Below are 24,742 nucleotides of genomic sequence, written 5' to 3'. Positions count from 1 at the left end.
GGTTTTGCGCCTTAACTCTTCATATTTCCCCCGTTTCATAAAAAGGTGGGGGGTACCAACAATCAACTTTGTGTTCTCACTGGTCTCATGTCTCATGTCTGTGTAGTGCTGATCTGATGCACACGCCGGCTCCCATGACCACAGTCACGCCTGCAAAACATCTCTGCTGTGACACGGGGCTTCTGACCAGCCCTAAAACACAGCACCTATTTGCTCGCCCAGTCGAGCAGCATTTAATATTCTCACATTATCATCATTTCTGTGCATATTTTCCAAGTCTAAGGTACAACCCCAATTCCAGTGAAGTTGGGACGTTGTGTAAAATGTAAATAAAAACAGAATACAATGATTTGCAAATCCTCTTCAACCTATATTCAATTGAATACACCACAAAGACAAGATATTTAATGTTCAAACTGATAAACTTTATTGTTTTTGTGCAGATATTTGCTCATTTTGAAATGAATGCCTGCAACACGTTTCAAAAAAGCTGGTGGTATGTTTACCACTGTCCCAGTACCACTGCACCCCCCCTCCCCCATGACACACAATTTCAACATCTTCTTTTGTTTTTATTCTGACATAACTAACACATTTTAACATAAATAATATTAATTCAACTTTTGTAGATATTCAGTCACTCAGCTAGTCTCACCTCTTGTTTAGTGTGAGGCGAGCAATGAGTTTGGGTCTTTGAGGCAGCTGATGGCGGGATGCATTGTGGAGAGGAGCAAACCTCGTCCTCTGCTTTTTTTTGTTTGCTCCAAACTCTGTCTTCTCACTGGTAGATTTACGCACTAAAAATTTCTCCATTTTGCTCTTGGCATGTTAACTAACAAAGTTTTCTTTATTTTCTTTTGTTGGTTAACAGTGTTATTTTCTTGCGCCCCCCCCCCGCTGAAATGGTGGCGACCCCCGGGGGTCACGCCCCACAGTTTGAAAACCACTGAGCTAAGATATTGAGGCATGATCACCAAACAGTCTGATCAGTCTTATTGCACAATTCATGATTATGTACATTTTAGGTGAGTAGAATTAGTTTGTTGTTTTGTTAAATGGCTAGGTTAGCAAAGAACATCCCGACAACTGTTTCTTAATATAGTCGTTTTAACACAGGGAAAATGGAATCAGACCAGAATCAATGGACATAGAAGGCGTCAACATCCAGTATCTTATCAGACATGAAAATGTAATTATCGTGCTGTACTTGTCATTCTTTAATTCCAAATTTTCTTTCCTGTTGAGTTGTATACTTTGTTCTGTATTTGCCCCAATAGTTGACGTTTTTCTCCACGGTTGCTAACTTGTCAGTTGCTGTGGATGTGAAGACAAACACGCAGTACCTAGTGTTCAGCAGGTGGCTGACAAACTTCATGTCAAATCAACCAAAGCTGCTCTTTCTGATTGATCTGGTACATCCATGTTTACAACCATCTAATCACTTCTGTGTCATCATGTGCTTTTTTAACTTAGTGAGTTATAAGGTAATGGCATTTATTGTTTCAGTTATTGCTTACAAAATGCTCAGGACTCAGACATTTTTTTCTGTTATCAGTGCAGGGAATAATTTTTCATTCCAAATGCAGACAAGCTTCATGTTAATTTGTCAATAGAGCATTAGAATACTCAAGAGGTTTAATATGAACACTTTTATTAAAGGGATCACAGGTGTAAGTGGTGATCAGCTGTCTGAGACACACCAACAACCCATAACAACCTCAGTGAGAAAGATGCAGAATTATAATCTGGCAGAGACAAAGTTTAGTCCAAACCCAGTATTATTTTAAAGTAACTGTACATTATGGAATTGTGATACTTTGCACACTGCTGAATAAAACACACCACTGTCTGCCAGCACTGCTTATTTGGGCTATGGCTAAGAGTAAAAGCATTACCCAGAATGCATAGCGTTGCAGAAGTTAGGATGATTATGCATGACCATCACAAGACTCAGTGCTGTGCACCAACAGATTTGTTCTTGACAAACAGCTGCGTGCAGTAAAACATAGAAAAAATATAAATACCATGGGGTTTGTATTAATTTTAGTTTTACATGTAAGAGAAAGCTACAAAAAAGAAAAGAAAAAAAAAAACAGTTCTTAAAAGAACAGGTTTAATTTTTTTCTGAAAAAGCATGTTTAACATCACGTAAAAAAAAAAAAAAAAAAAAAGATACACTGGCACTGAAATGCAGCAGCATGATAATCCTACATCAAAAAGTAAAACATGCACTGAACTGTAAATATTAACAGGATTTTTTTTATTTAAAAAAAAAAAAAACTCCTCCATGCATATGCACACTTTTAAAAGTTGCCAGTTCGATGGACAGATTGCTTTATTATCCCCAATGAGAAATTAGGGACTGTTACTAAAACCAACTGAAGGGACTTTAAGTAGAATGTTGCACAAAAAGCTTTAAATGTCTGTGGGAGACAGGCAGCGTCCACACACTGGATAAAATACAACAGAGAAACCAAAAATACGCATACATCGTCAGTGGATTATACCACTGCTTGTGGTGGACACAGCGAACTAACACAGGAGCTCAATTCTCTTTAATTAATTTTACTTTTTAATCATCTTCATCAGTCCACAAACATTCAGCATGTGAGGCTGCATGTGACAGATGTGCAGAGTCTCCTGATTCAAATGGGGAGGGGAACAACTCCTCTTCATTCATATGATGCATTCCAAGTAAATTCACAAGTTTTGCTTTTGTTTTTTTGTTTTTTATAACTGTAACTGTGTCCATCTGGCAAAACTCAGAAAAAAGCCTTAGAAAGAAAAAAAAAAACAGCTGCAAAGAGAAGTAGACAGCTTAATTCTGACATTCTATGTAGGTCCATATCCTACCTGTAACCACTGTCAACACTTTCAAGATTTTATTATTTTTATTTTTATTTAAATATTATTGTACTGGCATCTTGTGCCATATTTACAGTGAGTTCAGACATTACAAAATACTACAGGTCCAGCTGTCCTGGTTGGAGGAGTTGGTGAAATGTGGGCGAGGACTGGAGGAAGGAAAAGCAGTGAGGTATGATATCTCAAGGTGTCATGATGTTAAACCAGAGCTATAACTCCAGGAGGTGAACGTGAAAGTGGAGGTCAATGTCTTAAAGTGAAAGAAAGGGCTGATGGGATATGGGTTGCGTGGGAGGTCCAGGAAAAGGAGGCGGGAGCTGGATGGGGGTCTGGAGCAACGCTCCCTCTGTGTTCTATCGGTCCATTTCATCCAGTAGGGGTGTGGCGTCTCCAGCAATGGACATGGGTGTGCTCTCGATCATCGGGCTGGGCGACAGTCGTGGCATCATCCTCTGGGCCTTTTTCCGTCCCTCTGCCTCTTTTTCTTTCAGCCACTGCTCCGCCATCTTTCCCCAGTCCACTGCTGACGTGCTGCCGCTGGACCTGCAAAGGACGACAATATATTTTAACTGAAAGAAACCGTGTGGAAGGACAGCATTCTGCTGTGTTGCTTTCAAACGGTGCAGATTGTGGGTTAAATGGTTACACACGATACGTTTAACAGCACCAGCTTTGCTCAAACACCAACAGTGTGAATATCACATCTGAACTATTCAGCGCCCCCTAGTGTCAAGAAAGTCAGTCAACATTACTAGTTCATGGCCAGCCCAACACAAAATAGAAATCACAAATCGAACAGCACTCAAAAAGTATAAAGATTCGGCAAATGTTTGAAATCATTGGTCAAAACCTGATGTGTGTGTATGTGGTTTTTTTTTTTAATATATAAACCAATATCACAACCTTGAATCTGGATTCCTTTCCAAGATCACAGAGCTTCTGTACTAAATCATCAGTTTGAGATTTAAATGAGTTATTACAGATTATATGACGCATAAATAGAACCTTGTGATTTAATTGGTGCGTTGTACATCACTTGACATCCTACTGTATGAGTGACATCATGTGCTGTGCATTTTGGTTCTATTTACTGCACATTTCTACACAGTAGAAATGTGCCACATCGTCCCACAAGGTCCTCATGGATTGTGATGAAACTTTGCTGCTGTAAATTATACTAAGCTAAGACCTAGCAGTTTGAGCTCAGGCACTGCGATGTGGGTTACAATCAGTATTGGCCTTATTATTTTTTTTAACCACTCTGTCAGATTTGGTGACACACAGTCTGTACTCACTTTGGCTGCTGCTGCTGCGGCGTTCGTCCTCTAGAAGAGGTTGACGATGGTGTGCTGGAGGCGTGTCCATGTTGATGATTACCATGATGGCCGTGGGGTGGCAGATGGCTTCCATGTGTGTGGACATGTGAGGATTGTGGAGTGGAACCAGGGTACTGTGGGGTACCTAACACCTGCTGGCTTGGTGTTGTGTAAGAGTAGTTTGGTGTCATCAGGGGCGTTGCCATGGGCTGCTGTGGTGTGGCAAACACCTGCACAGGAAGCAGTTGATTTCATGTGGAAAGTCAATTTTAATTTAATAGTCTTGGTCAAAATTAAAGTTTTAGGTACACAATTTAAAATATGTTTAGAAATGAATGCAAATGATAAATTTTAGATAATCAGAATAGTTAATAAATCACCATATTTACAGCTAAGTTTTCTTTAGATAAGTCGGGATGGATGGATACTCGAATATTTCCAAGTCAATGAATATGTCTTGGACTTAATTTACACCCAAGACAACGCTGAAGGAGTTACAGACTTCTGTGGATCTGAGTGAAGAAACCGGGAAGAGAAATCTATCTGTTGTATCACCTGTTACACAGCTTCATTGTAGAACTGAATAGAGAGGAATTTTACAACAAGAAAACAAATCAAATATAGGATTCAGTCTTCCAGGAAACTTATTGTAAACACATCTTCTTAAGAAAGTCATTGTGCTGGACTTCACCATAAAGCTATACAACTGGTGATGCAGTTGATAAAAGGCTCATGGTGCCCAGTTCATCTAATTACATCCACACAAACCATAACTCCTTCAGTGTTCTCATGGTGTCTTCTCTCACTAGCTTTCTTACTGCAATTTCAGTTGTTTTTGAGAACTGCCTACTGCAGAGAGACTCACCAATAAATCATGCTTTATTCCATTTCTCTATGACCGATGTAAATATAGTCCCCGAAAAATTCAGTGACTCAGAAATGTTCATGTATTCATCCACTGTGATGTTTTTATAAAACTGGCTGTGATGAAAAGTGAATTATTGGGTTCAAAGCAGAGCCATTACAACACGTCGCACCTACTTTGTACCTGTATTCACAATTTGTAGAACAAGAAACACAAAATTATGAGCCAGTAGGTGAATTCAACAATGTACAGAGTCTCATTTGTCTGATTTGTGACATAGCAGGAGACCTCCTGCAGCACACATCGACCTAACCTGGATATTATGTCAGCCTGCTCAGAACCAATATTTCTTGAGAATCCTAACAGATTCAGGTGTCTTACAAACTCTTGTTCCACACTGGTTCCAGAAAGTAAAAATGCGCACTCACATGATAAGCAGAGGAGCTGCCTCCTCCCCCAGTGCTCCCACCATAGCCATACTGACTGGAGCCCCACTGCGCGGGGGTAGTGTTGGCATTCTGGGCCTGGCCTGTGACGGCAGCGATGGCATTGAACATCTGTGAGGTCATGTTGCGAGGCAGAGCATTGACAGCTCGCGTCAAGTCTTTGGGAAGAAGGAACACATTAATAAAGAGAAACAGAAAAACACAGCTGACACTGAAACTTTGTGTAGAAAAAGCAGAGTAACCTGCAATGTTGATGTTAGCCGGGGTTGCATTGAGGGATGCAGGTGTCCTTGTTCGGCTGCTGTTGGTGGGCGTGATGCCTATGACAGAGAACAAAACGTTAGATAACTGATAACAGGCAACATGTATTATACGATATCCTGCAGGTATCGAGTTTAGATACCTGGCACAGGTTCTTGATAATGGTCCTTAAACCAACGGAATAATCCATTCACAGTAGGAAATATCTGTGAACGGTAGCGGAAGCCATCTGGGGTGATGGTCACATACTCAACCCTATGAAGAAGATGAAGAGGGGAAAAAATCTAATAAATCAACACAGTCTTAAATCAATTAAATATAGCAACCCTTATCAAATAAAAGTTAAGAGCTGACTTGAAATGTTTTGGACTGAAAGTTTGGACAGCAGAAAAGATGCCTTACTAAAGGAAGACCAGTTTGACTCGACTCAACTCAGACAGATATTCATGCAGACAAAAAGGTCTGCATTTTTTTCCTGCCAAACTGGCCCAATAACCCTACACGTACATGTCTGATGTGATCACTACTATAATTCATTTTATTATTTTACTTAAACGATGCCTTTTATGCCACATTGGTATGTGGCTTGATTTTGTGTTATTACTATGTTATATTAATGTTTACTTATTGCTGGCCATTTTTAACCTTGTGTTCTGCAGAATGTATTTTCAGTTTGCAGCTGATGCTCTTCAAACTGTCCAGAGTCCACGGCAACACAAACTAAAATAAATCCAATAAAAATTTCATACATCTAAAAAATGTGATACAAATGTGCTTTCATTAATTATTTAATCACTGTTAATATAACACAAAAACTACTCAATTATGAACATGCCATTTAGTCACAGGTCTGATATCAGGTAATCTGAATGTAGAGGGACAACAGCATTTTGTTTTACCGTGGTTTACCGCGGGGCTGGTAACCCAGAATAAACTTTCCTGGCAGCTCTTTACATGCAGAAATAAAATATGGAATGAAGGTGGGCTTCTCCCTCTTCGTCCTGATCAGCAGCTCCTCCATTTTCTATAAAGAAGACAACAAGCAGATGAGCGATGGGAGCAGATCTTCCTCCTCTGTGCAACAGGAATTATAAAATTCCCCAAAACTCTATGATGGCAACAAGTCGACTCTACATGTACCTCCTTGTTTCCCCCATTGCACTCCTGGAAGTACTTATGACTGAGCAGATCCCGTGCAAATGATGCCATTGGCTGTATGTAACGAGCTGTGATTTCATCCAGATCTTCAAACTCCTGCAAGGAATGACAAATGCACTCTCAGTAACAAAAGTTTTTACATTTTTAAGCAGTGGATGAGCAACACGGACAAAACAGCGTACTTCATTGTTGATCCAGAGGGTGTGTCCTAAACTGAAGGCATTCTCTTTGCCTTCTTCTCTCACATCTACATGTTGGTAAATCCCATCAGCCACCTGTGAACAAGCATGTAAAAATAAATAGAGAACACTTTGTCAACAAACTTTTTGTTGAACTTTAAACATCTCCTGATTTGAGTGCATTGTGTCCTATGAAGTTACAGCTACAGAATGTGTATTACTGTTATTACTACATTCATCCATTCAATTGCATTTGACACTTTCACTGTTCTTTGGGTCTGGCACTTACTTTCCAGGTGACAGTAAGATGGTTCTCTCCTTTGCTGCTGGGTCTAATGATCAAGTCTCCCTGGTCCAGGGTCTCCATCATTTTCTCTGCCTGGTTGAAACTAATATTATGGAAGTTCGGATGTGCAATCACACGCTTTATATATGCTGTAGAAACAACACATCACACATACTTAATGCTGTTTTGTATCTAAATAGCTTAGTTTGACACAGTGGTGGCAGAATGATGAATGGATAGTCATTTTTAAACTTCTCTGTTATTATACTAACGTGTTCGCTGCTGTTTCTTCTTCAGTTCCTCCTCATGTTTATGGTCCTCAGTCTCTGTGTCAAAATCATAATAGCTGTCCTTTGGGAGTTTCCACTCATTGCCTTTGTCCGTCAAATCTGAGGTACGGCAGGTAAGGTCAACGCTGAATTTCTCAATGTCGATTTTCATGATGCGACAGTGAACTGTCATGCCCACCTGGAGATGGAGAGGTAAACAAATTAATCAAGAAATTCCCAGGGAAAGAAATGGAAAATTTCCTGAAACAGCATCTTTCAACACAATAGAATTCAAGGTGTTTTATATAGTTTCAGAAATATAATCGGTTTATTCCCATTTACCTCTGCTTTTCACTTTCTAAAAAGGAGTCTTTGCAGGGCCAAATTAATTGCTTAGTGTGACAGAAATTATTCAGCCACTACTTTATAACATGTTCTTTTTCATGTAAATTTCTGCTGTTTATACTCCTCCACTGTCAACAGAGGCAGCATCCTGCCACACAGTTTGTATTTCCTAACGACTGATGTAAGTACAAGAAATGGAAATGTTCATGAATCCATCAAATGACTAATCTGAAGAAAACTGGCAAGGCTTCACTTATTTTTTTTCTTGTCTCTGTATACTATTTCTCATGAACAGGAATGTTTGAGCATAGCAAAATCAGCATTTGGGTAAGCAGGTGCATGCTAAAAGTATGAGAGTGCAGTGCCTGTTCTGCAGTTTTGCATTAACTTACCTTGACCCTGTCCTCTGGGTGTTTGACTACTTTGTCACTGAGAAATTTTGTTGGAATGAATCCCTGGACGCCATTATCTAATCGGCCCCGCACACCAATGGCCTGACCTGGACAAGAGCCACTGTCAAAGTGGTTCCACACCTAAAGTACAGACAAGAAATGACAAAGTTGAGGGATGACGTTTAAACAAGTGATGCACCAATGAAAATTTTTCTCTTCCAATGTTATTACTCAAATTCAATACCACAGCTACAAAAAGAACCTGTTAATAAATCTGCATATTTCTAACAGTGGATATGATCAGGATAATTTTCCTTCAGAGTGAAGAAGCGCTTAGGACTGAATTCAAATTAAAATACCTTTACGGTGGCTTCCAACCAGAACTAGGTGAGTAACGAGACGTAGCTTTATAAAGAGCAGACAAGTGCGAAGGTGAGACACTTCACCTTTTAATACCTGGAGGAAATCCCACTGTCATTTTTCCCCCCTTGGGATTTGATGAGAAATGGCCCAAAGCACACCAAAATGACATTCCACCATCTGTCTACAGTCTTAACAAAATGAGCTACATGAATGGGATCTGTATGCCTGACAATTCCTTATGGTACTATATGTAGCCATAAAATAAACCCAAGGCAACAAAGTAACATTTTTCTATCACAAAGCACTCACGTGTGCACACACACACTTCCAAATTTTGGGATGTTGTTGAACAGACAGTCATCGTTTTTGTTAGGGCAGACTGCCATGCCAATCCTATGGAAAGGAAAAGCGCTAAAAGGACGAATAAAGTGTGGTATCTGGCACCTCACTGAGTTCAGGGAAGTTGTCTTGCTGGCAGAAGGGGCACTGCCACAGCCCCGTGGTGTCATTACGGATAGCCTGGTCATAGCTCTCTCCTTGAGGACGGCGGTGAGCAATCCCAGTTACCACACAGGTGATCAGCTTACCTAAAAATGTGCACAGGGAAAGAAGAAAAGAAAAAAGGAAAAAAAAAATGTTGAAAAGTTCCAGTCTACATTTTAAGGAAAACTAAATCCACACTGCCTAATGAATAACTGGGGTGGGAGGCTTACATATAAGTTGTGACATTATTTTGACCTCTGATAACACTGGTCAACACGATTTTTCTTGCATGGAGTTTTTCAACGAATTTTGGGTAATTTGGGGGCACTGAATCTGAATCTGGTGTTAGTTTTTGCCAATCACATCACGTTTTTGAGATATGAAAACACATTTCTCGTATCAAGCATTGAACCAAAAGAATAATAAATAAAAATCAAATAAAAAAATAAAGATGTGAGAAAGGAAATCTGAGCTCAGATTCAGACTCAGGACCCCAAAAGTACCCTAAATCAGTTCTCAAAGTGCATGCAAGAATTCATTTATTTTTGGACCAGTGTAATGCTTAATTCAAATAAAATCATAAATGAAAGCAGTGAGCATTACCAATATAAAAGGTCTCTGGTGTCTCCTTGGTAAGCAGGTTGAACACCTCTTCAGTATTGGGAACTCTGTAAGGAACTCTGAGGTCTTTGTACCTGCAGCTCAGTTCTGCTCGGATATCATACAGAGTAATTCCCTTGTTGCCGTAACCCTATAAGCAGAACACAAAGAAGAAAAGCAAATTGCTAAACTTCTTGAGATAATATGTATCATTTCAATCAATCAATCAATTTTTTTATATAGCGCCAAATCACAACAAACAGTTGCCCCAAGGCGCTTTATATTGTAAGGCAAGGCCATACAATAATTATGTAAAACCCCAACGGTCAAAACGACCCCCTTTAGCAAGCACTTGGCTACAGTGGGAAGGAAAAACTCCCTTTTAACAGGAAGAAACCTCCAGCAGAACCAGGCTCAGGGAGGGGCAGTCTTCTGCTGGGACTGGTTGGGGCTGAGGGAGAAAACCAGGAAAAAGACATGCTGTGGAGGGGAGCAGAGATCGATCACTAATGATTAAATGCAGAGTGGTGCATACAGAGCAAAAAGAGAAAGAAACAGTGCATCATGGGAACCCCCCAGCAGTCTACGTCTATAGCAGCATAACTAAGGGATGGTTCAGGGTCACCTGATCCAGCCCTAACTATAAGCTTTAGCAAAAAGGAAAGTTTTAAGCCTAATCTTAAAAGTAGAGAGGGTGTCTGTCTCCCTGATCTGAATTGGGAGCTGGTTCCACAGGAGAGGAGCCTGAAAGCTGAAGGCTCTGCCTCCCATTCTACTCTTACAAACCCTAGGAACTACAAGTAAGCCTGCAGTCTGAGAGCGAAGCGCTCTATTGGGGTGATATGGTACTACGAGGTCCCTAAGATAAGATGGGACCTGATTATTCAAAACCTTATAAGTAAGAAGAAGAATTTTAAATTCTATTCTAGAATTAACAGGAAGCCAATGAAGAGAGGCCAATATGGGTGAGATATGCTCTCTCCTTCTAGTCCCCGTCAGTACTCTAGCTGCAGCATTTTGAATTAACTGAAGGCTTTTTAGGGAACTTTTAGGACAACCTGATAATAATGAATTACAATAGTCCAGCCTAGAGGAAATAAATGCATGAATTAGTTTTTCAGCATCACTCTGAGACAAGACCTTTCTGATTTTAGAGATATTGCGTAAATGCAAAAAAGCAGTCCTACATATTTGTTTAATATGCGCTTTGAATGACATATCCTGATCAAAAATGACTCCAAGATTTCTCACAGTATTACTAGAGGTCAGGGTAATGCCATCCAGAGGAAGGATCTGGTTAGACATCATGTTTCTAAGATTTGTGGGGCCAAGTACAATAACTTCAGTTTTATCTGAGTTTAAAAGCAGGAAATTAGAGGTCATCCATGTCTTTATGTCTGTAAGACAATCCTGCAGTTTAGCTAATTGGTGTGTGTCCTCTGGCTTCATGGATAAAGCTGGGTATCATCTGTGTAACAATGAAAATTTAAGCAATACCGTCTAATAATACTGCCTAAGGGAAGCATGTATAAAGTGAATAAAATTGGTCCTAGCACAGAACCTTGTGGAACTCCATAATTAACTTTAGTCTGTGAAGAAGATTCCCCATTTACATGAACAAATTGTAATCTATTAGACAAATATGATTCAAACCACCGCAGCGCAGTGCCTTTAATACCTATGGCATACTCTAATCTCTGTAATAAAATTTTATGGTCAACAGTATCAAAAGCAGCACTGAGGTCTAACAGAACAAGCACAGAGATGAGTCCACTGTCCGAGGCCATAAGATCATTTGTAACCTTCACTAATGCTGTTTCTGTACTATGATGAATTCTAAAACCTGACTGAAACTCTTCAAATAGACCATTCCTCTGCAGATGATCAGTTAGCTGTTTTACAACTACCCTTTCAAGAATTTTTGAGAGAAAAGGAAGGTTGGAGATTGGCCTATAATTAGCTAAGATAGCTGGGTCAAGTGATGGCTTTTTAAGTAATGGTTTAATTACTGCCACCTTAAAAGTCTGTGGTACATAGCCAACTAACAAAGACAGATTGATCATATTTAAGATCGAAGCATTAAATAATGGTTCCACATCCATTTGTGAGAAGGTCAAGAACAACTAAAGATCTGTGAGGAAACTCACATAATAATACTGTTCACTTTGCCATGCTAGCTGCTTGCATGTATTATGTATCAGTGATATTTCATCACAAAAGATTTACTACCTAAAATAAACAAATCAACCTCTGTACTGCAGAGGCCAACAGGTCTGTTCTTAAAGTGACTCATAAACATGATTTAAAAAACCCTCCAATTATTTTCCCTTGAAGGTGTTGGACTGTGTACATTTTCTATTGTGCATATTTTCACATGGTTGTGTTCCACTGAGGAGTTGTGATTACAAGACTCAGACAAATGGAAAAGGTATGCTTGGGGTATAAAATGTGTAATGGACTGTACAGTAACACTGTATTTTACTTACACATGTCATCATCAGAATACAATTTCTGAAAGACTACTTTGAATGAAGAACATGAGTGATGAAACAATATTTTAAGCTGTTCAAAAATGCTGACATGGTACACAGCAAAACACACTGACTTGTCTCTCCAACTCTTCAGCAAAAGCATCCAAATCCAGATCTTTAAGACGTTCTGGGTTTTCCAAGATCTCCTCCAGAGCTCCAGCTGGATTGGCATCTTCTGCCGACTCGTCATATTCGAGGGCATCGACAGCCATCTTGCGGGCCCACTCGTATGTCTCAGGATGAACACGAGACCCATCCAGAACCTCAATGTAGGAGTCCGTACTATGTGGAGAGAATGAAAGAAAATGATGTTGTCTCAATTCTACCCCTTGGCCCTTCCCCTCTGTTTTGCGCGGGCATTAGAGACAGAGGGGTGTCTCGATTCTCTTTTTGGAGCGAGGCGGAGGGGAAGGCGAAGGGCTACAAACCCTCCGTTTGGAGTGAATCTGGATGCACATTCTGTTTGGAAGGGTAGGAGGAGGTTACCGCTGTCTCCGAAAAAACAAACATGGCGCCGAAAGAGCCGCACAAATGAAGCGGCTTTCATTACAAATTACGCTGTTTAGAAAGTTATAACTTGCCAAACAACTTTAAGTAAATTTTATTTATATAGCACCTTTCACAGACAAGAGCCACAAGGCAGTTGCCTATGACAGCAACGTGTATGCTGCTGGATGCATATTGCGTATATTGTCGTTCTGAAGAATATCGTAACGTCGCTCGTGTGCTGAGGCGAACACTACGATAAGACATTTTTATGTCTCACAATGGAGAAAATCATGATAAAGGATAAGCACGTTAATTTGTATTTTCATAAATCTTTGGACAATATCAATCCCTGCTGTTGGATTTCAAGGTCTGTAACGCGTGTGTACTTAGTAAACAAACAGGGAGCCCTGAGCACACTCGTCTCCTAATAAGCTTTCAGGCAGAAAATGAGAAGTTTCACCAATGGGAGTAAGTTGGAAAATATATACATACACATGTATATGTGTAACACATAACCTGACGTCCTAATAGACTGCTATTATTTGTCAAGGAAATTTCTAAAGGAAATAGAGCTGGATGCAAAAAAATGGGAGAATTTGAAAAAGAAATATTAGGTTAACAGAACTAGATGCAGCCCATAACATACATACAGGTGCTGGTCATATAATTAGAATATCATGAAAAAGTTGATTTACTTCAGTAATTCCATTCAAAAAGTGAAACTTGTATACATTCATTGCACACAGACTGATATATTTCAAGTGTTTATTTTAATAATTAATTAATTACTAATCGACCAATTAATGACTAAAACAACATTAATTATTACTATTATTAGTAGTAGTATTAACCTTAATTAATTAATTATTAATACTATTAATTATTATTATTATAAATTACAAATTCATTACATTAATTAACATGACATGATTACGATGCGTCGAAGAAATCTGTGACTTCTATTTCTTTGCATTTACACAGAAAGGCGAGAAAAAATAAAAAGAGCAAACAGGCTACTGCAACAAGTTGCATTTTGGTTGCCATGTTGACAAACAGTGAAGATGGCAGTTTGAGACGGGCAGTTTTTTTTTTTCCCTCTAAGGCGGAGGGGTGTCTCAATTCATAGGGCTAGAGGCATACCCCTTCGCCTTACCCCTTGTTTTAAAGGGGTAGGGGTAGGGCCAAGGAAAAGGGGTACAAGAGAATTGAGATTGGGGGTTAATCTTCCAACAGACTTCACGTTAAAACACCTACAACTTAATCGACTACACGTGATAAAGGAGGTAAAAGGTAAGCTTACCACCACTGTCTGCAAGTGGCAGACTACCATTTATGTACTTTTATTTTTTTTTTTATGTTTCATTAACAATCAATTAATTACAATTAATCAATCCCACAAATTTTACACTGTTACAAATAACTGCAATACTACTTTGCACAGAATTTCAGATGTGTGTGGGTGACCCTCACAAACCTGTCTCCAAGTGATGCAGTGTCAATTTTGATAAAACCAGCACAGTTGATGAAGACTTTTGGGCCCATGTGACACATTGTGACCAGCTGGGTTCTGTTTTCTAGACGAGTGTTATTCTGCTTGAGGATCTGTGCAAATACCATGACCACAAAATGACATCAACAGATAAGACACTATCAGTTAAAAATGGATTCCAGCACATTGAAGCAGTTTAAGTGCACACCTTCAGGAGGTGGGAGCCTTTCCTTGGCCCCAGACCACAGACATACTGGACCAGACTCTGAGTGTGAGGATGTGCGATGGCCCGGTTTACGTCCACTCCAACCTCATTGACACGGTTAATAAATTCACAGTACAGAGCACAGAGCAGATCCTCCTTCACCACGTGTTCCTAAGAACACACACACACACAAAAAAAAAAAAAAAATGGAGGGGGGGGATTCAGCTGCACTGTGCACAGATGTTGCTTCATTATCATTTCATCTCCAGTTTAGTTTTAATAGCTTTTAATAATAATAATAAAAAAACATAGCTACAAAATTAACAAACTATAATTTTGTTATATCACATCAAAATTTAAGAGGGTTCTTTCAATGGTTTACAGGGTCTCTAATCACATCACAAACTGAGAACAAACATCTACAACATTTTTGAAATAAAAAAAAATACTGCATTGGGAGACACAACCTTTAATACAATACAACTAATTCACTAAGTTTACAGCTAATTCACTTCAACCCCTCAGAGCAAATGGATACATAAACATGTCAACTCAAGTCACTAACTATCACTTGCAGCTCAGTTAACTAGTAAAAGAACTCCAGAGCTGTTAAATTCTGGTTAGAGTCTGCCAGAAAATATGCTGGAAGACTGTAGCCAACATTTTTATGTCTTTTTAACAGTGTTCTCTGTCCACTTTATGACAAAGCTGTGACACTTAACACAGGCAGTAGTTGTTTTGACCAATCACAGTTGCTGAAACTTAAGTCCTTCAGAGTAGCTTCAGGTATCTTGGCAGTCTCCTTCACATATCCACTTTGTGTCTGGTTAACAGCTTTATCATATATCGCCACCCTTTCCATTCCTTAATGACTGATTTAACAGGCAGCAAACACTGATCTTTTGATATACTACGGTGTGGATGTGTGTTGATGCAAGAATTGAAGATGGGTAAAGTTACAAACAAAATACCTCCCAAAAAGGTGTTTGACTTTATATTAGAGTAAAATAAGTCTGACATGAACATAAATAATTCTACAGTTTGTCAAAAACAAAAGAAACCCCTCCATGCTGTGCAACTGTCAACAGATGACTAATAATTAGGAATTGAGACCATTAATGTCTTAACTGATCGATGTGTCTGCCCAGTAATTAGTCAGTGTTCCAGTAATCCTTTGTAAAAATGAGCACACAACATGCTGTGCTCTTACATGAGACACAGTAACTAGCAGTAGGAACAGTGCATTATGTGAAAATTCATTAGCTTTCTTTACTGTGTTTAACATGTTAATATGACTCGTTATGGCTAATTTATATGCCATTTTCATGTTAATCAACCTGTGTCTTTCAAATGAAGTGTCACTGCCCACATGCCTCCATATGTACTTCACTTTGGCACAGACGTTAAGAAAAACATAGGGGCAAAAGTTTCTGACATGATCAATCATGGCAACTGCCCAAGAAGATGTAATAATCCTTCTACTCCAAAAGAGGCAAAAGTGTAGGCAGTGGTACAGGTGAAGGTGGCCTGTGAGGCCGTTAACTACTCCACAACAAGACTGGATATATAAAACACCCACCAAAATGTATGACACGGTTTACCATCTTCATTGTGTCATTTTGTCCAGGGATGTATCTTTCTTGAAGCATTAGCTATACTGCACCTACGATTACCAGTAGTACTGCTCCATTTCGTCCTTACAGATAGAATGAAAGCATAGTGCAGACAGGTGTCATATGTATCCATACTTAAGGTGGAGCATAAATGTCTACCAAACAAAAATTAACACATTAGTCACTGCCCTAATGTGTTACTCTTCTCTTACCCATTTTAAACTACTCTATTACACCTAGAAAATAATCATCAGGTGGAGCACAAAGCTTTGAAAACTAACAATTAGTGCATTAGTTTTCTCAGCCCGATTAAAAATAGACCTTTTTTAACTACTGTAGTTTGCACAAGAAGACTGTTTTTTTGTCCATTTGGCTGCTCCCGTTTTTTTTTTTTTTCCCGGGGTCGTCACAGCGAATACAGCCAGAGCTGCATTAGTATTTGGCACACGTTTTATGCCGGATGCCCTTCCTGAAGCAACTCCAGCTTTACCCGAAGAAACACACACAGCCGCTGGTGTTCCAAAAAGGTCTCCCATCCAAGTACTAACCAGATCCCACGCTGCTTAGCTTCTGAGATCTGATGGGATCAGGCTGACACAGAGTAGAATGTAAATGAAAAATAAACAAAAAAAAAACCTACTAAAAACAAGTTATTCTTTAAGTAATATATATGCTCAACTGTAAAATAAAATCCCCACATCACTGTAATCTCCATGGATAGAGATAAAATCATAGATATTTTGTCTCACCTGCAGTGGGTGTAGTTTCAGGCAAATAATATCATCATCACTGCTGCAGACCTGAGCATATTCTACCAGGGGATCCTGGATCTTCCTGGCTACAGACACAGCCTGTCGCAGGAGGTGAGGATAATCTCTAAAATCAGCCTGTGTAACAGGTAAGAAGGAAATCAAAGATGAAAGCAAAAGGATGAAGTGTTTGTAAAAATGATCTTTTGGTTGCTGTCACTACAAAGGCAAGGCATGATGTGATGTATTTGCCAACTGTCTGAGGTTAAAAAATAAATAAATAAAAAATTAAGTGATTGAAGACTGTTTACCTTATGACTGATGTGCAGGAAAGTTACAGTATATGATTTACAGTCTCTTACATAACACAATAATGCATCCTGGCTTACTATCAGACAAAGTGGTTTAATCTGTTACCAGTAGTGCCATGTGTGCAATAGGGAGGGGGAAAGACCCAACAATAACAAAAAACAAAAAAACCCTGTACCACTCTTTCATAGAAAGAAGAAGCAGTAAGTCCTATATAGGCCCTGTGTCACATTGGTACCAGAGCATAATCCCAGATTCCACCACATGAAGACTGAAATGATGGTCCTTGGTCCAGGGAGACATTGCCATCAGTTTGATCAGCTAACGCTTACCCTTGGCTCGTTTGTCATACATCACACTGATGAAGTCAGGAACGTTGGGGTGATTTTTGATCCCACGTTGTCCTTTGACCTACACATTAGAGATATTATGAGGACTGCTTTCTTCCACCTGCGAAATATAGCGAAGATTCGTCCCATCCTTCTATGGCTGTATTTGTCTCTTCTAGACTGGACCACATTACACCCATTTTGGTGTCTCTTCAATGGCTTCCTGTCCCTGTGAGATCAGATTTTAAGGTTCTACTATTAACCTATAAAATTAGTCACGGACTAGCACCTCCCTACTTAGCTGACCCAATTAAATCCTTTGTACCGGCCCAGGCTCTGCGTTCTCAGGGTGCAGGACTACTTTGTGTCCCCAGCGCGAATAAAAAGTCTGCGGGTCACAGAGCTTTCTCTTCTCGTGCCCCTGTTTTGTGGAATGATCTCCCTATGGAGATAAAACAGTGGGAATCTGTAGAGACATTCAAGTCCAGACTTAAGGCCTAGTTCAAAAATAATGAAGCCAAAGTGACATAACCATCAAAATTTAAAAGTGGTCTTTTTTGTGAAATGTTATCATTTTAGGTATGGTTATATATCAAAGTTTCAATATTTCTATTGGTCTCGGTTCAGTCATTGCTAGAAATTATCAGTGCATATATACTATAATGTGCTAGAGCGTAACGCTTGCGACAACAGTTGGAGGTATTTTCTTTAGTCTGCAGAAGCCTGAAACAAAGAAATTCTGTCCATTAGTTCCTGGTATTGTGACAGTTTCACCTTGCTTTAGAAACATGATGTTTTGTCTAGGAAATTACATTTCTACCTTTACAAAAATGTATTACTGTTAGTATGAAGCACAAACAAACAAAATACAAGGTTATTTCGTTAACATTCAACTTTAAATGATAATGCTAAATATCAATGTCACACAAAATTGATGAAAAGTGCTATTTTAAGGGGTAAATTTCGTGCATATCTCTGGAACTGCGCGGAATTTTTCTATGAAATTTTCAGTACCCGTCAAAGAGACTATAGGCAACTCACAGATAAATCTGGATGGTGCTAAATAAAATAATGGCTTGTTCATGACAAATCCAATGCAAATCAGCAGTTAGGCTTCATTATTTTTGAACTAGGCCTTAAGACACTCTCGTATGGCTAGCATTCTGGCATAGTATGGAAGTATACTTCCTATCCTTTTAAATTCATTTTATTAGTAATGGAACAGGTCTTGGCCTTAACTTTATCTAAATTTTGGGTCAGTTCATGAAGCTTAGGGCTAGCAGCCAGTGATCACCATAGTATTTTCTCTACTTTGCTGCTGAATTATACCTTAGGTGCAGTTTTTCCAGGAGAATGGTTCTGCTCTTTTTCTCTCTGTCCAAGGTATGGATAGCGGGATGGCTACCTAACACCGGGTGCCAGACTGACAGCGAGATACCACGCCTTAAGCTGATACTGCACACAGCAGCCTGCATTTGGAATGCACACTGCCACAGGAACAGGCCCACTGACGGCATGCAGAATGCTGGAATCTAGGGGTTGGTAAGGTTAGACCTTGCTTGTGTGAAGTGCTCTGAGGCAGCTTTGTTGTGATTTGGCGCTATATAAATTAAATAAAATTGAACTGAATGAAGCATCCGAGAGTCTACGACTCCTCCTAGGTTACTTACACAGCCAAGGCTGGTACTGATTTACAGTGAAGGGGGACTGAGACCATGCAGATGGAGTGTTTTGTCCAAGGACACTGACCAGTATTGTGACCAGGAATCAAACTTGGGTATACATATTCGCATTCCAACTGCTTATATGAAAAAGTATGTAAAAGCATGCACTTTCAAAGAATTAAACTCTGGGTGCTGAACCAAGGTAAATGAAAAATAGAAAAACAAAGCCCACAGATCCAGACTGGTGTCCTGTCCAGTGTGTACCCCGCCTCATGTCCTATGACTGCTGGGACAGGCTCCAGCCTCCCGTGACCCTTAATTGGAGTAAGCAGTTACAGACGGATGAGTGAGTGAGCGAGTGACCCTAACCCTAACCCGCAGAGCAGAGGCTAAAATTTTCAACATCAACAGACATTTGTTTTGTTTGCCCTCATCACAAGACCACAATTGAATAATATGCTTTCACCGAATATGAGAACTGTATTCCATAAAGTATTCAAGTTATAGCCAATGTCAAAGTTTTTTGTTCAAAAATCTTTTTTTTTTACCCCCAAAATATGCATGGGTATAGAATAACAACAATGCATCATCTAGTAATCCTCCAGACAAAAGATGCTGCCGCATATGGAATCTGTATGTCCACACCTAGTGAAATTATAGTGCCTGGAAAAACACTGACGTAGGGTCCATGTGCATAACGACATTGCATTGCATGTGAGTCAATGAGGAATCAATCATGATGTACCATAATAAATTGGTTGAAGCCACAACATAAGTGTCGTCTTTCCAGCTCAACTTCTCAGCCTCATACTGCAAGTGATTTGGAGACCAAAAATAAAATTGCCAGAATAACACAATGCAGGAGTTCCAAACTTCATACGGACTCACCATGTTATTTATAACTGAAACTGTTAAAGTAAAATAAAGCAATCAGCAGATCTATATTGTGATGGTTTTCTGGTTAAAGGGATGGGCTTGTGACCAGATGATCCTTGGTTCAAATACCCATCAGACCAGAAAATAACTGAGGCCCCTTGTGCAAGGTCCCCAAGTTGATCACAGTGTGCAGGTGAGCACCTTTCACAGCAGCAGCCACACTTCAGTGTGTGACAGTGTGTGTATGAATGAGAGACATCATCGTGGTTAGCACTGTTGCCTCACAGCAAGAAGGTTCTTGGATCGCTTCCCCTCCCGGGCCTCTATATGGAGTTCTCAATGTCATTGCATGTTCTACCCATATTGCGTGGATTCCCTCTAGGTGCTCCAGCTTCCTCCCACATCCCAAGACATGTAGCTTAGGTGAACTGGTAACATTAGATTGACTGTAGGTTTACGGGTGTGAATGGGTTTGTCTGTCTATACGTGCCCCTGCCATATGCTGGATTCCTGTCCAGGGTCACCCCACCTCACATCCTGGGACTACTTAAGTTTTAAGGAATTAAATAATAACAGATTTCCATTAACACTGTAGCCATTAATGTCCTGAGCAAGCGACAATGAATGCGTAAGTACTAAAATGCCTACAAATAATTTTGAAAAATATTGTTGAATTATTGTTATCGTCAAAGTCACAAGAAAGTTTTTTTTTTTTTTGGTCTATATCGCACATCCTGACCACTGGAAGCACAGAAATGGACTACTTGCCCTTAGATAATTTTATGGATTAAGTATTAATCATATTTCAGAAACATGAACCTCCCCGCGACCCGATCCCAGATAAGAGGTTGAAGATGAGTGAATGCGTGATAACATGTACCTTATAATGAAACAAAATATTTACCTCAGACTTCTTACTGTTCATGTACAATGTAGCTAATTCATTGTCAACAAGTTCCACTGCTACAGCAGGCAGAGCGGACTCTTGCTCCAGCTCACTGATAGTCCTCTTGATGTCTTCCATGATCATTTGTGCATCTCTATACATGTGAAAAGTATTTTTTAAACATTTTATCAGATTTTTACATGATCAACTCTTCTTCAATCCAAACACATTTATCTATATATTCACCTGTTTTCCCCAGCAACAGCTACCACATGAGGTTTCTTGCTGGATAGGAATTTCTTCAGGTTCTCAATGTCATTGGCCTGATAGGAAACAGACAAAAGTTAGTGATGGCCTTACTACCATCACTACTACCAGTAAATACACAAAATACATCTGTGTTACATCCCCTGCTTGCACCTTTCTCTCCCTCTCCTCTTCCCTAAAGGCATTCCTCCTCTTCATGAAGTAGGGCAGGCGCAGGAAGTCGACGACCTCCCCTTCTCCGTTAATCAGAGCACAGAACACCGGCGTATCTCTGTCAAAGAAATGTATGCATCAACAATTAGACGCTTTTGGTCCAGGTTCTCAGCCATCCAGGTCAAAGACATCAAAAACTTTATTGGTCAACAACTAATCTTTGTTGGCGTTCAAGACGTTTGACCACTCATCCAAGTGGTTTCTTCAGTGGATGAGTGGCAAAATGTTTTCAATACCAACATGAAGAAGAGCTGCAGTAAATGTTTGAATATTACTACTAAACTATGGGCTTGAATTAGGTGACTGGAATGTGATAAAGCACATAAAAAGGTGACTGAGAATATTGTTTGGGAACATTTAAGTAGGTTGAGTCAGGTCAACTGGACATGTCCCTTGAAGACATTTTGCTCTTCAACCAGTAAATCATCAGTTCAAGTTCAAATATTTATCCTCTGTGGATCACTGATGTTACAGTGATGTAATCAATGTCATTAAGAGTTGCTGGTCACTGGCGGTCACTTGTGGGTTGCTACTGTTAGTTATTCTGGAATGGTTTTGTGTTTGTTCACAATCTACTGCAGATCTCAGTTATATCACAAAAAAAAAAAAATAAATAAATAAAAAAATAAAAATGTAGCGGGTAAAAACCTGTGAATCACGCAACCAGTGCCTGCACACGCACACACAGTTCAAAGAACCTATGACATATAAAGTGACATAGTACTTGCAATCAAAGTCTGAAACCAAAGTTGTCAAAAACACAAATTATGAAAATATTTTCTTGTAATCATTTAAACCCTTGGTAATACAGCTGGGATAAACTGAATCATGGATGGCTGTGGATGGTTATTAATACAGCTGCATTCTAAATTGTCTTCCACAGAATGATATGCTCAAAGTACGAAATCAAAGTTCTCAAAATAGATTTCCCCCCAAAATCACTAATCAATGACCACCATGTCATAGCTCATCTCATATAACATACTTATTAATATGTATCATCCCTATCAATTCCAAGGGTGTATTTGACCATATTTTGGCCATATCAAAACTATAACCATAAACAAAGTATGATATATATATATATATATATATATATATATATATATATAAATTTTCAACATCAACAGACGTTTGTTTTCTTTGTCCTCAACACAAGGCCACAATTGAATAATATGCTTTCACCGAATATGAAAACTGTATTCCATAAAGTATTCAAGTTATAGCCAATGTCAAAGTTTTTTGTTCAAAAATCAGTTTTTTTTTTTTACCCCAAAAATATGCATGGGTATAGAATAACAACAATGCATCATCTAGTACCGTATTTTCCGGACTATAAGTCGCACCGGAGTATAAGTCGCACCAGCCACTTTATCATTATAAAGAAAAATAAACCATAAATAAGTTGCACTGGACTATAAGTCCCATGGACATACAGGTATGTTAACTTAACATGAAAAGTTCAGATGATAATATTGTGACGGCTACCGTTTTCAGATGCATATTTCACCAGTCGTAACTTACAATCTGCAGAGTATGATTTTCTTTTTGGTGGCATTTTTTCGGGCCTTCTCCGTTGTCTTGTTAAGTTATCAGTAACGTTGAAATTTTTATTTTTCTATGGCAGTCAGAAGTCGCAGGAACAGTCACACAAGCCTTGAGTGCCCTCTCGTGAGCTGCATTTTACCTACAGATATGTTTGTATTTTGCGGACCACATTGCGAGCCTAACCATGCAGCACCTACCTGCGCAGCTCATGACCACCCAGCGTTGTCGATCCAGCTCCTTCCAAGTGCAGACGCTAATCCTCCGCCGTCGCTCAGTGCTCCCATGCAGCTCTCAGCGTCAACTCTGCTCACACTGATATCCAAGGGTTGAAGCTGTTTTGTTAGCCGTCCCGGAATAAACACCATGTTCATCTGCTTCAAACGCTATTCACAATCTTCGACGCCAGCTCCTTCCAAGTGCACACACTAATCCTCCGCCGTCGCTCACCCGGTGCTCCCACGCAGCTCTCAGCGTCAACTTAAACACTCTGCTCACACTGATATCCAAGGGTTGAAGCTGTTTTGTTCGCCATGCCGGAATAACAGCAAGCACCGTATTCGTCAGCTTCCCACGCTGTGGGTGAGGTGAGGAATACGCGTCCAACGTTCTGTTCTCTGATTGGTTATCGCGACCAGCGTGACTTATAGGACGGCCGCCATACTACAGTGTCCATGATGCATTGCATTTCCTTTTCTGGTGGCCATTTTAAAACATAGATCGACTCTGTCACGTAAAATTATTTTGTTACAGTAAATTAATTGAGATCCTACCGGTATATTTTTCATTTATAAGTCGCACCGGAGTATAGGTCGCACCCCCGGCCAAAACATGTAAAAAAGTGCGACTTATAGTCCGGAAAATACGGTAATCCTCCAGACAAAAGATGCTGCCGCATATGGAATCTGTATGTCCACACCTAGTGAAAGTATAGTGCCTGGAAAAACACTGACGTAGGGTCCATGTTGGAAGAAAATTTTCAACCTATTTTAAGGGAACACAAAAGTGAATACAAGACAAAAGTATTCCAGAAAATACACTGTGACCCTTCAGTTATTCCAAAGCAAAATTTATCACCAGCTCAAAGTGATTTAGTTGTCAAGAATTACTGGCTTTTGAAAAATCTACACAAACTTTTAACAAAATGTGAAGTAAGACAAGTTTGACCATGCTTATGAATATTTTGTGATTTTGTAGTTTAGGCACAATATAACTGGGTTAAAGAAAAAAAACACCATACTGCAGAACACAAACCTGCTAGGTGCATAGGCTACCCCCAGTACACGAATGCCTTTTCCCTGACTCTCATCCATCAGATCATCATCTTCTTCAACTTGCTGATCTGGTCTGTAAGGAGCCACCTTCAGCCAATTATACAATCTGCGACAGCAGGACTGCGAGAAGAAATGAAACACAAGTGGTCAGCTCAGGGTATATAACTTATAAGATTAAAAAAACTGTTCATCTCAAGTGGATGAATAAATTTAGTGCAATTAGCTAAGTGGTAAGTCTGCTTGGTTTCAGTGTGGAAGGTTCCTGGTTCAAAGCCCACCCCTGCTCATTTCTCCATATAATGTGGGGTTGCATCAGGAAGGTCATCCAGCTTAAAACTTATGCCAAATCAACATGCAAATCCAGCTCAGATTTGCTGTGGTGACCCCCAATGAAAACAAGGGAGCAGCCGAAGGGACTTACTATTGTCTCAGCTAGTGTCCCCCACCTGCAGGTGAAGTATCGTACATTAAAGAC

The 24,742-nt window shown here is 39.6% G+C and overlaps 1 protein-coding gene across 1 annotated transcript in view; it reads right to left on the bottom strand.

Moving 5' to 3' along the window:
• Positions 1 to 2,254: 2,254 nt before the first annotated feature.
• The window catches only part of supt6h (SPT6 homolog, histone chaperone and transcription elongation factor), a 45,361-nt gene continuing 22,873 nt past the window's right edge, over positions 2,255 to 24,742 (bottom strand). Inside the window, exons 17-37 of the mRNA XM_034178192.1 lie at positions 24,248 to 24,387; positions 21,389 to 21,506; positions 21,215 to 21,291; positions 20,987 to 21,122; positions 16,905 to 17,042; positions 14,546 to 14,713; positions 14,323 to 14,450; positions 12,434 to 12,641; positions 9,832 to 9,979; positions 9,190 to 9,332; positions 8,383 to 8,523; positions 7,649 to 7,844; positions 7,380 to 7,525; positions 7,094 to 7,186; positions 6,894 to 7,007; positions 6,653 to 6,777; positions 5,896 to 6,008; positions 5,735 to 5,812; positions 5,475 to 5,650; positions 4,161 to 4,411; positions 2,255 to 3,408 (exon numbers count right to left, since the gene is read on the bottom strand). Coding sequence (XP_034034083.1) covers positions 3,219 to 3,408; positions 4,161 to 4,411; positions 5,475 to 5,650; positions 5,735 to 5,812; positions 5,896 to 6,008; positions 6,653 to 6,777; positions 6,894 to 7,007; positions 7,094 to 7,186; positions 7,380 to 7,525; positions 7,649 to 7,844; positions 8,383 to 8,523; positions 9,190 to 9,332; positions 9,832 to 9,979; positions 12,434 to 12,641; positions 14,323 to 14,450; positions 14,546 to 14,713; positions 16,905 to 17,042; positions 20,987 to 21,122; positions 21,215 to 21,291; positions 21,389 to 21,506; positions 24,248 to 24,387 — 3,027 coding nt within the window. The 3' untranslated portion in view covers positions 2,255 to 3,218. The remainder of the gene's footprint in view (positions 3,409 to 4,160; positions 4,412 to 5,474; positions 5,651 to 5,734; positions 5,813 to 5,895; positions 6,009 to 6,652; positions 6,778 to 6,893; positions 7,008 to 7,093; positions 7,187 to 7,379; positions 7,526 to 7,648; positions 7,845 to 8,382; positions 8,524 to 9,189; positions 9,333 to 9,831; positions 9,980 to 12,433; positions 12,642 to 14,322; positions 14,451 to 14,545; positions 14,714 to 16,904; positions 17,043 to 20,986; positions 21,123 to 21,214; positions 21,292 to 21,388; positions 21,507 to 24,247; positions 24,388 to 24,742) is intronic.

The sequence above is a fragment of the Thalassophryne amazonica genome, chromosome 9, assembly GCF_902500255.1.
Source record: "Thalassophryne amazonica chromosome 9, fThaAma1.1, whole genome shotgun sequence".
NCBI classification, from domain to species: Eukaryota; Metazoa; Chordata; class Actinopteri; order Batrachoidiformes; family Batrachoididae; genus Thalassophryne; species Thalassophryne amazonica.
This window is presented reverse-complemented; position numbering and strand designations above follow the sequence as displayed.